The 15,730-nt window shown below is 43.0% G+C and overlaps 1 protein-coding gene across 1 annotated transcript in view; it reads left to right on the top strand.

Annotated features, from left to right (window-relative positions):
- The window catches only part of ST8SIA5 (ST8 alpha-N-acetyl-neuraminide alpha-2,8-sialyltransferase 5), a 25,092-nt gene extending 12,223 nt beyond the window's left edge, over positions 1-12,869 (top strand). Inside the window, exons 3-7 of the mRNA XM_010181957.1 lie at positions 521-607; positions 3,239-3,383; positions 6,731-6,843; positions 10,689-10,781; positions 12,188-12,869. Coding sequence (XP_010180259.1) covers positions 521-607; positions 3,239-3,383; positions 6,731-6,843; positions 10,689-10,781; positions 12,188-12,656 — 907 coding nt within the window. The 3' untranslated portion in view covers positions 12,657-12,869. The remainder of the gene's footprint in view (positions 1-520; positions 608-3,238; positions 3,384-6,730; positions 6,844-10,688; positions 10,782-12,187) is intronic.
- The last annotated feature ends 2,861 nt before the right edge of the window (positions 12,870-15,730 follow it).

Raw genomic sequence — 15,730 nt, 5'->3', positions numbered from 1 at the left:
CCCTACACGTGTGTTATTGCAGTGTATGAATGGATTTACCAACAGTGCTGTTCTGTAGGATCTCACGGATTAAGATAACTTTACCAAAATGAAATGGTATTTGGCCAAATTCTCTAAAATATCCTCTTTTCCAGTACCCCCTCTGCTGGGCCCTTCTGCTTCGTGCAGCTTTTCCCTCCAAAGCTGCTGTAGTGGCCAGGCACTCATGAGCTTCCCAGCAAACTGTGGACAGACTTTGGTACAGCAGATGCTTCTTTCTTGATACTGCATTTTTTATGCTGAAAAAGCAGAGGATGCCTATCAGAGAACAGAAATCAGTCCCAAACATGTGAAGAGCTCCATCAGTACCTGTAGCTGCTATGTCTGAGCAGAAAAAGAAATAAAAATGATAAATTTCACCCTGAATAGGCCGATCGGTTTGCCCTATTAAAAGATTCCTGTGTGGTACCCTGCAGCTCTTTTATGAAATGAAGCCCTTGTAATAAAGTGAATTTTAATTTTCTTTCTTTTTATCTTCCAGGGTGAAGCAAAGTGAATTGTTTGACAGATGGAAGAGCCTGCAGGTGTGCAAATGGGAGATGAATGTCACAGAAGCTAATTTATTCAAGTAAGAATGGTCCACATTAATGAGACTTGAGTAAGATTTACTTTAGTTTGAGTTTAGCTTCCTGTGGAGAGATCGAACCTTCATGTGGATAGCAGGAGTAAGCATTAAAACACTGTTACTGTTGGAGTACCACCCATTTGAATAAATAAGGACTTTTTTTCTACTTCAATAAGTCAACATTGAGACTGAAAGAAAGCTTTTCTGGCACGTGTGACAGTCTTCCCAGGAAAGGCAGGGAATTCAGTATGGGAAAGACTTTTCCAGGTATGATTCAGGCGGGTGTGAGGATGGAGCCAGGACTTAATGGCTGCACGTAATACATAAACCTAACTCTTCGGTGGTGTAAAATGATAGTATAATTGTTGACAATGCAAATTTGGCCTACAAAATGTTCAAACTGTGCTTTTTTCTGTGGTGTATTGGGTACTGTTAGACCTTGTTTATAACTTCCTTCTTTTGAATGACTTCTCAGCTGTTACTTGCTGACAATCTGGATATTTATTCTGGTCTTCGGAGACCTCTGCAGCTTGATTCTGTAGTACTCTTTCTTTCTCTATGTGGATTTCTCTTTGCTGAAGGCTCTCCGTGGTCCTTTCAAGATACCACTTTTGAAATTTGTCTTGTGAGGGCAGTGGTAGAATGAAGCCAAAACAATATTTGAACGTGGTGTATTGGTATATTCAAGGGCCATATTTGAGTATGTCTAAAGAAACCACATTGTTTTAAAGTAAGTGGAATATATCCTGGTTAAATCTGTAAGTCACTGACATGATTCAGAGCTGTTGCTTAGAATACGGTCCCACAACTTTCTCCCAGATTCTCTTGTATGATTCCAGGAGATAGCTGTCACGAGTTAATGAGGGAATGTGAGAATGCATGTGCTGAGTTAGTCATTAAATCTTCAAAAATAACTAATTGTTACTCCCAGGCTTATAGCAGTTTTTCCAGCACGAGCTCTACGTATGAGTTTCTTTTAGAGTTTTTTTAGTATATGGGTTTTTTTTCCTAGAAATTACTTAATGGGCAATTATCAGAGCCCATTTTTGAAGACAAGAGCCATTCAGGATTAGAGCCTACTTAAAGTCTTAAAGACTGCTTGGAGTAGGACAACTAATGATTGTGCCCAGAGTAAAAAAGAAAAAGAGGTTCAAATTCTGTTTCATTTTTGTCTTACGGGACAGAGACTTCAGTGTGTGAATGTGTGGGGGAACTGTAGCCCCTTAAAAGACCAAAGTCTCAGAGTTTCGAGGTAGGAGGCTAAAAGGAGGTGGTCTAACCCCACTGAGTTGTGGGCTTTTGAACTTCACCGATTCTGGGCCATCAGGTGAGATGGGGAGAATCCAGCAGAAGTTAAATGGCAGCTGCTTAAGCGTCAGGGAGGGAAGAAGCACGAAAATCACACTGACTTTTCTATCTGGAGACTGAGGAAAACAGTTTCCTTAACAGTCTTCCTCCATCAGATATCAGACATTTACATTAAGGGAAGTGCCTCTGAAAAACAGGTTGCACATTAGATTAAAGAACAACATCTCTTTCAGTTCCTCTTAAGGAAGAGTTTTTTCTTATCTCAAACACCACAATTCAATCCCACTTCCTCCTTATAATTATTTAATGATGTCTTTATTAGAAATTATTAATAGACTTTGTCTCAGTTGCTGCCTTGATCTGATCATCCTATTGTGTCATTCTACATGAGTCGAGTATATAACAGTAATTGGACATCACTGAGATTTGCATTAATTCTGTATTTGCTTTCTGGTGCTTGTAATAAAGTCCATAAAGACGCCTGGCTTATTCTTCCAACTCGTAACACGGTGACATACCCCAGAGAGAGGGTATTTAGTCTAGGTTATTTGAGAGCTATGTGGCTTTGTCTTCATGTTTGTGCACTTGCCATGATGTATATTTTTCTTTAAAGGTATAAGATGAGACTGAGAAACAAACCTGCTCTGAAGTAAGAGTAAGCTGAAGTCAGGGCTTTCAGTTCCACCAGTAGAAGTAGAAAAGCATTCAGAGAAAGATGGGAGCTAAGAAATAGACCTGTATTTGAAAAGCTTCTTTTCCTATTTCTCATTATTTCATATCAGAGCTGAATGGGCTTTCTCTCATGCCAAGAATCCCATTTTTTTGAGATTTCAAAGCAGTTCTTGTTTACACTGGAATACCTGCGTTTTCATCCCAGCGACAAAGACAATTTGGGCCATTTCTCTGAGCCATGTCCAGTCTGCCCGGCACCCGTCTGCTGGGACCACGTTATCTTCCTGATGCACATATGCAAGGTCAAAGGCAAAACTAAGAGCTTTACAAGTTTTTTATAATCAAAGTTTTGGTCTGGAGCAGGGCAGAATTTGCACTTGTATTTCCTGCAGCCTAGAAGAGGCAGGTACAGGGACCTCATTTCTTATTTTATTTTTTTTTCCCTTTTTATTTACTGTAAGTTTCTCAATAAAGGAAAATTTCATTGAACCTGAAATTTTCTAAAGAAAAACCCAGCAAACCACTATTTTAATCCTCCTACAGCTGAAATGTTTCTTACTGCTGAAAAATGCCTTGTTAGAAATTACAGCAGTTGCAAATCCTAAAGCATCCTATCAGCTCCTTGATCTTATTTCTCTCTGTTTTATTTTACAGGTCTACTTTGTCGAGGTGTTGCAATGCTCCTGCCTTTCTGTTCACCACCCAGAAGAATACTCCCTTGGGAACTAAGCTGAAATATGAAGTGGATACTAGTGGAATCTTCCATATCAACCAGGAAATCTTCAAAATGTTTCCAAAGGTGCCTCATGCCTCTGTCCATTTGCAGAATCAGCTTCACTCTACTTGCTGCATTAGGTGCTATCCTGTAGCCAAGCATTTGGCAGTTGCCTGTTTGACATTTCTACAAACCTCATTGCTTATACCTTGAATTTGTTTTTTTTAATATGGTATTTTAGCCAATTATCCTATTTTCTAGTATGCAACATATATGTGTATATAACTATGTATATATAAATATATGTATCTGTTGCATACTAGAGCAGATGACCACTAGAAAATAGGATTTTATAAATATATATATATATATGCATACACACACACACATATATAAATATATCTTTTTTTTCCTGCAGAATATTACTGACCTAGCAGCAAAGTGGCTAATGAAATAAGAAAGCTGAATAGAGGGGGAAGAACTTTTAAAAAGCACATTAATTCACACTCAATAAACTCAATATTTGGTGTAGATCTGCTTTTTTAGGGGCACGGTTATTTTGTAATTCATATTCACAATGACTGCTGTTATCCTTCTTCCTGTTTGCAGCGTATTTGCAAATATATACATCATAATGATTATCTAAAACCTTGTCAGCAAATAGTCCTTGACCTGAGGGTCATTAAAAGTTATAACCAGTGGGCAATTCCCGTTGCACATAGTGGCTGATGTGCAGAAATGGGCTTATGTCACTGCTGATTCATCGTGGGGCACACCTCATGAATTTAAAATGGTTTGTTTGACGGGGCATTGGATGGATGCACAGGAATGCATTTCACAGTGGCATTTTGAAATGTATCCCTTTCAGAAAATGAGACAAGTATTTAGGTTAAGTATGTAGATTTCACAGAATCACAGAATCGCTCGGTTGGAAAAGACCTCCGAGATCATCATGTCCAACCGCTCCTGTCTACTCCCTAAACCATATCCTTAAGTACCTCATCTACCCGCTCTTTAAACACATCCAGGGATGGGGACTCCACCACCTCCCTGGGCAGCCTGTTCCAGCTTCTGACGACCCTCTCAGTAAAGAACTTCCTCCTTAGCTCTAACCTGAACCTCCCTTGGCACAGCTTGGTGCCGTTTCCCCTTGTTCTATCCCCCATCACCTGGGAGCAGAGACCAGCACCCACCTCTCTACAACCTCCCTTGAGGTAGTTGGAGGTGGTGATGTGTGTCATGAACGTTGTCCTTTAGGGTCTAACTCCTTTGAACCTGTTTGCTTTTGAGCACTGCTAAGAGGTGGGTTAGGGCTGTTATCTAAATGTGCTCATGGGGAATTGGGGCAGAACAGAGGAAGGGCTCAGATCCAGGAAAGCACTTTGGGATCTGGAGATGTGCAAAGAGTGGGTGCATATAAGTCCAGGATCATAATCCCCAAAACCCTGTCTAATTGCGCAGATGAATGTGTGAAAGTCTAAATGCCTGTGCTTTTGCTAGGAGTGTCCTACAGCTGGTGTTGTATTTATCCAGGTGTGCCTTGAGGATGCTTTGCAGGCTCTATCCCATGCCAAAGTGCTTTTGGGCTTTAGTGGGCAGCAGCTCTGTGGCCAAAGCCAGACTCTGCCTAGGAGCAGCATGGAAAACATAGGAGATAAAGTGCAGAAAGCATAGGAGCAAGAATGTAAGGGCAAGAGCCTTGTGTTGGGTGTGGAGACCTAACTTCTGATCTCCCTGAAGGGACTGCCGAGGCATTTTGTTTTGAGAAATCACTGGATAAAGCACAAACAACTCTGTAATGCCTCTCTGTTAGGCAGCTGCTGCTTTTCTCACGCAGGTGTGATCGCAAGCCCTTTTACCTCATGGCTTATGAATGCTACAGAGAGATCCTGGGAATAATCACCTAGAAATGTCACATCACTATTGCATCTCTCCGTAGCGTGCGGTCTGAAATTACTGATAAAATATGTATGTACCAAAACGAGCGCTCTCATGCTTACATAAGAGCATCTCTACATATTCATGAGGTGCAGCGCGGCTCAGTTTTGCATCGCAGTCCTCTCACCCCAACGGCCCAGTTCTGCTCTCGGAGATGCGATTTTCACTCTCTCTGACTTTAGTAGCAGCTGCATGTGAGCATGTAAAGACACAATTTTGCCCAAAGATTGCAGAAAGAGGTGTCCTACACCAGTCCAAAAAAGTGCCTGGCCAAAAGCTTCAGGCACTGCTGGTAGTACAAGTGCCAGTTAATAATCATTAGTGCTATTAGTGGTAGCAAACACTAAAATTTGGGCAAGGTTCTGATAAACAGCTGTAATGGACTGTCTGATTTGAGACACTTTCTGGGCTTTACTGCCTGGTCTGGAACTATGTGTGCAGACTTCCCAGAAGTAGGACATCAGAGGCTGTGGAGTGAGCTGTTTGTTGGCAGCTCAGGAGGCAACGCCTGGGTTACGCTAATTTTATGGTTCATGCCCTCATGTGGAGATCTTTTGGGAAAATAAGTTTCTAAAATGACTTCTTCTATTATTAATTCTGGTTAGAAGCAGTTTATTGCTTTTTTCTCTCTCTGAGGTCACACAGAATCCCAGGATGTCAGGAGTTGGAATGGCCCTGGAAAGCTCCCCCAGTGCAACCCCTGCCAGAGCAGGATCACCAGAGCAGTCACACAGGAACACGGCCAGGGCTTTGGGTGTCTCCACACAAGGACACTCCACAACCTCTCTGGGCAGCCTGGGCCATGCTCCAGAACCCTCACACTCACAAACTTTGGCCTCAGCTTCAGCTTGAACCTCCTGTGTTCCAGCTTGGGACCATTGCCCCTTGTCCTGGCATTGGCCATCCCAGAGCAGAGCCTGGCTCCTTCCTCCTGACGCTGCCCTTTCCAAATGGAGACCCAGGAATGAGGGCACCCCTCAGGCTCCTCTGCTCCAGGCTGAAGAGCCCCAGCTCCCTCAGCAGCTCCTCAGCAGGAGATGCTCCACTCCCTCCATCATTTTGTGGCCCTGCTGGACTCTTTCAAGCACTTCTTGTCCTTCTTAAGCTGAGGGCCCAGAACTGGACACAAGATGGCAGATGTGGTCTGAGCAGGGCAGAGCAGAGGGGCAGGAGAACCTCTCTGCCCTACAACCACCGCTTCTCATCCATCCCAGGATGGCCTTGGCCTTCTTGGCCACCAGGGCACATTGCTGCCTCCTGGGCATCTGCTGCCACCAGCACCCCCAGCTCCTTTTCTGTTAGTTGTCCATAGCATCTCTAATAGCACAGAAAACAAACCCATCTGTTTATGTACACCATGGCAATATTGTGGGCCAGAACCAGTGTCAGCTTCCTGTGATTAGTGTGTCTGCACCAAAAAAAAGAGGAAAAAGTAAAAACCTGTTGCCTCCATGTTTCGGGACAATAACTGTTTCCTTGCTGTGATGTTGCAGGATATGCCATACCACCGCTCCCAGTTTAAGAAGTGTGCGGTGGTTGGGAACGGAGGAATCCTGAAGAACAGCAGATGTGGCCGGGAGATTGACAGCGCAGACTTCGTGTTTCGGTAATCACCACAGCACCATTTTTCTTTTTGCCTGTTTTAATAACAAATAAAGGACTGCAAAGCTATTTTCTCTCACGTGAAAACACGAGATTTGCCAAACTGACCGTATCAAGCCTGCTTCTTGCACAAAAACTGATGTTGCAGAAAAACCCACTTCACTGTATACTATTTATTTTAAAATTATGCTTTGAGGAATTTTTTTCTCCCTAACTCCATGTGGTTAATCATTGACTTCCTGACAAAGTTTGATGTCCTCATTCAGGACATCCCCTGTTACTCAGGTTGTAGATTTATCCTTCCGTGGAGGTACAACTTCTATTGTGTGACAAGCAGCTTGGCCAGATGTTAGCAGCTGTATGCTGTGCAGCCCATGTGCCTTGGAGGTGTGTTTCTGAAGTGCTGCAGAGCTCAAGTGCTGGATAAAACGAGTCACAGTAATCAGTACTGTAGACTATTGGGTGTGCAGAGGCACCTGTATAACTTTGAAGTTTGAGTGTCTTCATACTTTTCTTCCCACCATGTGTGGAGTTATCCAGGTTTTGCACAGACTAGGACGTGCCATGACTTGCATGTCTGGATAGCAGAGTTTAGCAGCACTTTAATCATCCTTAATATATATGGGCAAGATTTTTTAATTATTTTTATTGGGTTTGCATGGCAAGGTTTTGGTAGCGGAGTGTCTACAGGGGTGGCTTATGGGAAGAGCTGCCAGAAGCTTCCTCAGTGTCTGATAGAGCCAATGCCTGCTGGCTCCAAGATGGACCTGCTGCGGGCTGAGCCAATCAGTGATGGTTGTGAACACCTCTGTGATCACATATTTAAGACTGTGAAAAAGCTCCTGTGCAACAGCAACTGTAGCCAGAGAGAGGAGTTTGAATATGTGAGAGAAACAACTACATAGACAGCAAGGTCAGTGGGGAAAAGAAGGAGAGGAGGTGCACTGGAACAAAGGTTCCCCTGCAGCCCATGGTGGAGACCACGGTGAGGCAGGCTGTCCTCTACAGCTCATGGAGGTTGACGGTGGAGTCAATGTCCTGAAAGAGGCTGTGACCCTGTGGGAAGCCTGTGCTGGAGCAGGGTTCTGGCAGGACCTGGGAAACCTGTGGAGAGAGGAGCCCACGCTGGAGCAGTGTGTCCCTGAAGGACTGCGCTCCGTGGAAGGGACTCACTGGAGCAGTTAATGAAGAACAGTTTTTATTTCTCATTATCCTACTCTGATTTGATTGGTAATGTAATACACTAAATTAATTTTTCCCAAGTCGCGTCTGTTTTGCCCGTGATGGTAATTACTGAGTGATCTCCCTGTCCTTATCTCAACCCACGAGCCTTTCATTATGTTATTCATCCCCTCTCCACCTGAGGAGAGGAGTGATAGAGCAGCTTTGGTGGGCACCTGGAATCCAGAGAAGGCCAACCCACTACAATTATTCGTATGCATGACTAATCCCTCTCTAAATCCTGTTAAGCTCTTTTCTGAGGTCATGGTGTACGACAGCTAACTCAGAGATTCATGACCTGCTCTGTAGAAAAAGATTAATCATTTTTTTACATTTATTGACCTATTTTCTGATCTTGAGTACGTTGCTGTCAGTTTAGAATAGCATAAATCAGTGAGTTTCTCTGATTTCATCCTAGCAAAAATTAGGCCATATTTTAGCTCATTGTGTTCTTAATTTAATTTGACATCAAATGAGAAATAAAATTTTACAGGTCCTACCTTCACTATTCATTATTTTCAGACCCCTTGTGCCCACTTTATAGAAAACTATTGCCTTATTTTAACCTGCGAAACAGTCCAGGCTTCATCTAATTTCCTTCTTAAAAGTCTAGTGTACCCTAGATACATCAAATAGTTATTGTAGGTTCCCTTCTGTGGTGCTGGGTCACAGCTGTCAGTATGGTTGAAACAAAAGGTACGTTTCACATGGAGGTGACGTGTGCGAACTTAAAAACTGGGTTGCTTTTGGGACCAGTAATTAATTAAATAGAGGCTTAAGTAGAACTGAAATATGAATAAATGCATCAGTACTAATGCAAAAAAACTCCAAATCCTGGTTCACCATCTCCAGAACCTGTGGGACCAGTGTTATGCACAAAGATGTGCTGGTGTTTAAGATCTTAAGGTGTGCTGACAGCAACTTTAAAGTAAAGCTTGCGTTTAAGGTCAGGCCTGAAAACATCCACTTTCCAGTCCGATACCAGTTCACCAGGCTATCAGGAATCAGCATCTTGGTCACCAACAAACCAGTTGTTTAAAACACCTCAAAAAGTGCCTGTGGAGCACTGCTAACGTTCAGTGATACCTTCAGGACACCCAGGAAAATCTTCTCTAGTCAGGAAGCTTGTGACCAGCAGGCTGCAACCAAGACTTTTTTATGAAATAACTTTTGATAGCCATTAATTATACTACAATAGAATATATAGAACACACACGGGTTGCATTTACTGGTTGTTATTGTGTGTCTCCATCTACTGGCCAGAGAGGAGATGTGCGATGAAACATTGGGTGTGTTTAAAGCTGGGAGTACTTTCTTTCAGAGAGGAATTTTTGGAATCCTATGACAAAATGACAGTTTATGCAGATTGTATCGTTTTTATAAGGAATTATCACTTTCAACAGACTCAGTCTTCTTTAATCCTGGTGGGAGTTTACCGTTTGAAAATATTGGAGCTGGATATTTGAAAACCTTTTCCGAATACACTCTAATGAGCGCAGTGCCCAGTGCTAGGTGGAACTGAGGGTGCTAGAGGGCTTCAGAAGCACGTTGCATGACCCCGCAGAGAAATAACATTGCCCATGAGAAGGATGAGGTGGCTAAAAGAAATTCTCTGACCTGATTAAGAGGCGCTCTCTGGGAGGTAGATGTGAACCTCCAGCGTGTGAGAAGGACTTTGAAGGACTTTTTTCCTCTGCTCCCCCTCTTGCCCTATCCCAGTGACTGAGAAATTAGGATGGCAGCTTAAAACGCTGAGCACCGCTGACCCTAAATGCCTTCAATGTTTTCCTCTATTCAGCCCTGATCTTCAAAAACATGGAGATCTTTGGGAATTAGGCACAGAAGTATTTTTGAGGTGTGGAGATCTTAACAGTGATAGCTTTTATTGTAGTTCTTTGTGGCTTTTGTGGCGGGGTTTCCTATGGAAGTGAAACTTGTGAGTATTTTAGTAACCTCAGCATCTCTTGAGGGATGTTCTAAATTTTTTGGGACAATGAATGTAGGCCAAGGCCAAGGTGAGTGGAGGCTGGGCGAAGTCAGGGTTTGCAAATCTTCATGACTTTGCTCCTGATAGCTTTGATACCCTCTGGTGAATCTATAGAGACAGAACTGCTGCTCTTACACTGTGTTGAGATAAGGGGAAGCAGATAGTTTTGGATTAATTAGGACTGGACTGATTTCTCTCTTGTGGAGCATTCCTCCTAAATTCCCTTGGGTATAAAACAAAGCATGTTAAAGGCCATGTTATAGATACAGTTTATCCATTAACTATTGAATGCAGCTCAGCAGTTGCTGAGGAAGTCTTTGATTTTATGGGCTGATTGTCCTTGGGGCTTCATCCCATTTCTCGTCCTAAACTGCCAAGGTAAATAGCTGAGCTGCTATTAAGGAAGCAAAATGAATGAACATTGGCTACATCTGCAAAAAGATGAGAGGTCTTCACTCAGCCCCTAAGTATTTGTTACTTCAGTGCATAGTTTGGGCATCAGCAGGTTTCATACAATTTTAAATTCTCAGTCTGTTTCTAGATCTGTTGCTTGGAAGAAATGCTTAAATAAATTCTACTTTCTAATATTGAAAAGCTGCAAGGAATTGTTTAACTTTCTTTCTCATTTATTTCCTTTATAGATGCAATTTGCCTCCCATATCTGAGAAATACCTTACGGACGTTGGGGTAAAGACGGACGTCGTGACTGTGAATCCCAGTATAATTACTGAGAGGTCATTTCTATTTTTTGTATTTTCATCTCATATTATTCTTCCAAATCTAGTTTTCACTAAATTATAACAGTTACAGAGAATTTTTTTCCCTGGTACTACTTTAAACTGACTCTATGAATCATACATTTAAATCTGAATTGAAGTTTTTCAGTATATGGAATCTGTAACAACTTAACAAATGTGTTAAATGCTCAGACCTGCACATTGATAACAGAAAATGGGAAGCTGGTGAGCTAAAATTGAAACAGCAGAGCCATCCTTCCCCTGGAAGCCCTGTACCTTGCTGGGAAGTCCCAAGTAAAAGCATTGGGCTCGTTAGGGTGGAAGCAGCTGGTCCTCACGCTAAATACTTAAATAAAGTGGTACACATTGTCATACATTTTCTTTAAAAACGCCAGTTAAACTTTGTAGCTAGGATTGACTGAGTGAGTTTAATTTGAACTTCGTTAGTATCATAATGCCAGCTTGCAGACAGGTTTCACAGAATCCCAGGATGTCAGGAGTTGGCAGGGCCTTGGAAAGCTCCCCCAGTGCAACCCCTGCCAGAGCAGGATCACCAGAGCAGTCACACAGGAACACGGCCAGGGCTTTGGGGGTCTCCACACAAGGACACTCCACAACCTCTCTGGGCAGCCTGGGCCATGCTCCATAACCCTCACACTCACAAACTTTGGCCTCAGCTTCAGCTTGAACCTCCTGTGCTCCAGCTTGGGACCATTGCCCCTTGTCCTGCCATTGGCCATCCCAGAGCAGAGCCTGGCTCCTTCCTCCTGACACTCGCCCTTTCCAAATGGGGACCCAGGAATGAGGGCACCCCTCAGTCTCCTCTGCTCCAGGCTGAAGAGCCCCAGCTCCCTCAGCTGCTCCTCATAAGGGAAATGCTCCACACCCTCCATGCAGGAAGATTCTTTGGGACCATTGGGCTAATTCCTGCTTTCCTTTCTTGCTGGGGGAAGGTGTTCCTTTTCTCCAGCAACACAAAATCGTTTGTGTTGTAGATTTCTTTTAAATGTTATAGTTAGTCATTTTGGAAATGTTTTTGCTCTACTTTGGTAATTGCCGCCTTTTGTACAGTTCTGCACTGCACGGTTCACTATACAGCTAAAACCAGGACACCAAACCTTGGAAAAATTACATGCTTCTCATAATAAAATGAGAAGTGAAACATGGTCAGAAATGTCTACGACGTTTGTCCACTATTTAATTAACATACTGCCAAAAGAGGAGAGAAAAATGTTTGGGTTTTTTATATCCCGGCATTTTTGCTCTACATTTCATACTGACACTGTGGCTACAAATCTAAATATATTCCTCTTTCAGTTATGCCTGTATATGAAATGTTTCAGTAAAAGCCCGTTGGAGGTATCTTGTCTGTTGGGTCTGACCATCCCTCACATCCTTTTCAGATTCCATAAGCTGGAGAAGTGGAGGAAGCCCTTCTACGACGTGCTCCAGGTCTACGAGAACGCCTCCGTGCTGCTGCCAGCTTTCTACAACACTCGCAACACGGACGTCTCCATCCGGGTCAAATACGTCCTGGATGACTTTGAGTCTCAGCAAGCCGTTTACTACTTCCACCCCCAGTATCTCATCAACGTCTCGCGCTACTGGCTCGGCCAAGGGGTGCGGGCCAAGCGGATCAGCACTGGGCTGATCCTGGTGACTGCTGCCCTGGAGCTCTGCGAAGAGGTCCACCTTTTTGGCTTTTGGGCCTTCCCCATGAACCCCTCAGGGATTTTTATAACTCACCACTACTATGACAATGTGAAACCTCGGCCTGGTTTTCACGCCATGCCCTCAGAAATCTTCAACTTCCTCCACATGCACAGCAAGGGGATCCTGCGGGTTCACACTGGGACCTGCAGCTGCTGTTGACGGGGACGCTCCTTCCTCTGACGCAAAAGTGTTACAGGAACGCGAGGCCTGTCTACGGTGGAGGAGGTTTTATTACACCCTGAGATTATGCAATAATTGTTTGATATAAATTTCCTCAAGGCATTGCACCCCATAAGATCTAGGATACCAGCATCTTTCCTGCTAGCAGAGTTGGGTCCGTAACAGTGTGGGAGAGGGAAAACCCCTCTGTCCCAGGGTACGCACTGCCCTGGAAAGCAAGTCAGATAAGAAGCACATTTCCAATAGATTTTTAGGGATAAACAGAGCACATTAATATAGTTATCATTTCACTATGAAGAAAAGCACCAAACTTTTGAGGAGAATCAGTGGTGGAGAATTTTAGCGTAGTCTGTATGACTTTACGTAGGTTTCTGAATCGAGTCCCTTGGGGCATTGCCAGGTTTTATTGAAAGCACTGTTCTCTGGCATTCGGGCTTTCAAAAATACTCTTTAGCATTATAGTTTTAAGGGGGATTATATAACTTCAGGTCTTTGTTCTGTAGTGTCACAAAGTATTGGTGAAAAAATAGCAGATAGGTGTGATAGGAATAAGCAAGGCCACTTTATTGAGTATTTCAGCCAGGGTAGAAGAGAATGTTAAACTCCCATTCACAGCACCGGGTAACTGTGTCGATCATGGTGTGCAGTTGTTTTAGAGTTTCTTCCTTCTTGTGTCTTATATCTCTGGTCTCGTGTGCTGATCGTGCTTTCTTTCTCATTGCCTGTAATGCTTTGTTCCTAGCTAATGCATGAGCAATGTGTGCACCTCCTCCTACGGTGACCATCTAACCAGCCTCAGGTTGGAGTCCTTATTGGAGAAACATGCTCCTGCATGCTTCCGTGAGCTTTTCGTGGACTGAATAGCGAGGAGATTACGTAGTTATATTTTCTGAGTTGATTTTTTTTTTAGTTCAGATATCACAGCATAAGGTAGAAAAAGATTTGATTTTTATAGAAGACTTTGTCAGTGTCTCTGAATGTTGATTCACTGTTGTGCAGGTGGAGTTAAATACCGTCAGGTACCTGTGTTAAGTACTGGCAGGAAATGAAGTTAAATGCAGTGAAGATACTTTGTGGCTTGGATTATGACGCTTATTTTAGAATGACGCATCTCATGATGTCAGATGTCTTAATGTGTCGTTTTTGTATGTTGAGAATGTTATTAAGATAGTAAAAGGGCTGGTGTAGTCTTCAAGAAGTTACCAGTGCAACTCTGTCAGTTATGCCCAGCTTGATTTTTCACCTGATGCAGTCAAACTGGCAAGGTCCCGGTGCACAAAGGAGGTTGCAAACCGCTGGAGTTTATTTTGGCTGCTGTTTTTTTTCCGTGGTGTAGTAGGCAGCTGGTTTATACCTGTTCATATTGGTATGACTGGGCACGCAGGAGGGTGAGGTTTGCTGTTTCAGCTGCGCTGGCATAGTTAAATGAACAGAGTTTCCTCATGTAAGCTGTCTGTCTGAAGCACTTGGGCTGTTGTCCAGTGCCTCATCTTGTCTTAGATTTCAAGATCTTTGATCAAGGATTTGGAGTTTGAAGTGCTAACTCTAGATGAGGGATACTTTTACTGGTTTTTTTTGTGGAGGAGAGGGATTAAATCCAAATCTGGACTTGGATTTTTATTTTGTAATGCATGAGTGCACAAATCTTCTTTTAAAAGCCTCTGTGCTACGCTGAGAGCTGTGGAAGTTGCTCACGCTACAGATGCAATGATTAGAAAATAAGTGAAGCACGATGGTCACCATTTCAACCTGACCTGGACGGTACGTGAGAGTTTATTTCCTTCACTTTACACTGAACTCCAGAGGTCTGATCGCTTTAAAAGCAACCCATATCCTCGATAAAGGTGTCAGAGCTCATTTGGGAAGTACCAGCCAGGGGTAGGTGATGGACCCGTGCTTAAGCTTTATATATTTGTGGTGTTGTGCTTTTGGCCTTAGAGTTATACCCTGCGTTAACTCGCATTGGCTAGCTGTGAAATACAAATAAGAATGAATTTTGTAGCTGAAATAGTTTCCTTCATTTAATATGCAAAAGAGATCTTTGTCTGCGCTGTGGTTTGTAAATTTATGTGCAAAAGGGCTTTGATAACGAAGTGCTGTGATGAAAGTGCTATTTAGAGAGCAGTGTGAGCGGGTGGGCTGACCATCTTGCTGCGCATTGAGCTTTACCAGGACAGGAATGACGCTGAAGCCGCTACCTGGAGCCCTTACTCCTCGTTTTGCCTGAGTAGGGGATGTGCAGTGACTTCAGTCTCGCTTTGCTGCTGCTGCTTTGCGAAGGTTGCCTTCTTTAGGAAGGGGTTTTTCTTTGCTGTGGTGATTGAAGCGAACAAAAGCAACCGAAAGGTGTCTGATGTGTTGTGAAAGAGACTTCAGAAAAAAAGACGGGAAAGCACTTGAGAAGCATCCACGTGTTGGAAGGAAATGGTGCGGATCCCTCTTTTTTAGTTGCAAAGATCTTTTTGGACAGACAGAAGGATAAGCAAAACTGTAATTACTGTTAATCTGTAATTACTGAGTCACAGACATTTCCTTTCCTTCGTTTGCTTCGTATAAATGAGCAATGTAAATCCACCTAGGCTATACTGTAATAAGTGCAGTTTTACTGTGTTTAGATTTTGATCGGTTATGAATCTATAGCTACTATATTTTTTTAATGATTTTAAAGTGTGTGTGTGCAGGATACTCGCGCGTGTGCACCAAAGGCCCAATCTTGCCGCATTTATCTGAAGAGAGCTCCCGTTCAGGTGGATGGGTGCTTTATTTGTGTAGGGACTGCAGAAACAGGCCCAGACGAGTCTGTGAAGGTGTACATAGGTGTATAGTTAGATATAAGGAATGATTTGCAAGCCAGAAAGATACTTAAAGAAATACATATATAAAATAGACCTTGAGATGAAATGCATGTTGCAACATGTTTATTTTCTGATTAATTTTCTGGGTGTTGCTTGAGAAATTATCGAAAAACTATGGCATTTCCTAGAAATGCCGTATGCAGAAGCTTTCGGATATTTTTTTGGCCTCCTTACCTTGCGTTGGGTGCTGGAAAATTG

Source organism: Mesitornis unicolor, unplaced genomic scaffold (assembly GCF_000695765.1).
Source record: "Mesitornis unicolor isolate BGI_N332 unplaced genomic scaffold, ASM69576v1 scaffold22583, whole genome shotgun sequence".
In the NCBI taxonomy this organism is placed as follows: Eukaryota; Metazoa; Chordata; class Aves; order Mesitornithiformes; family Mesitornithidae; genus Mesitornis; species Mesitornis unicolor.
This window is presented reverse-complemented; position numbering and strand designations above follow the sequence as displayed.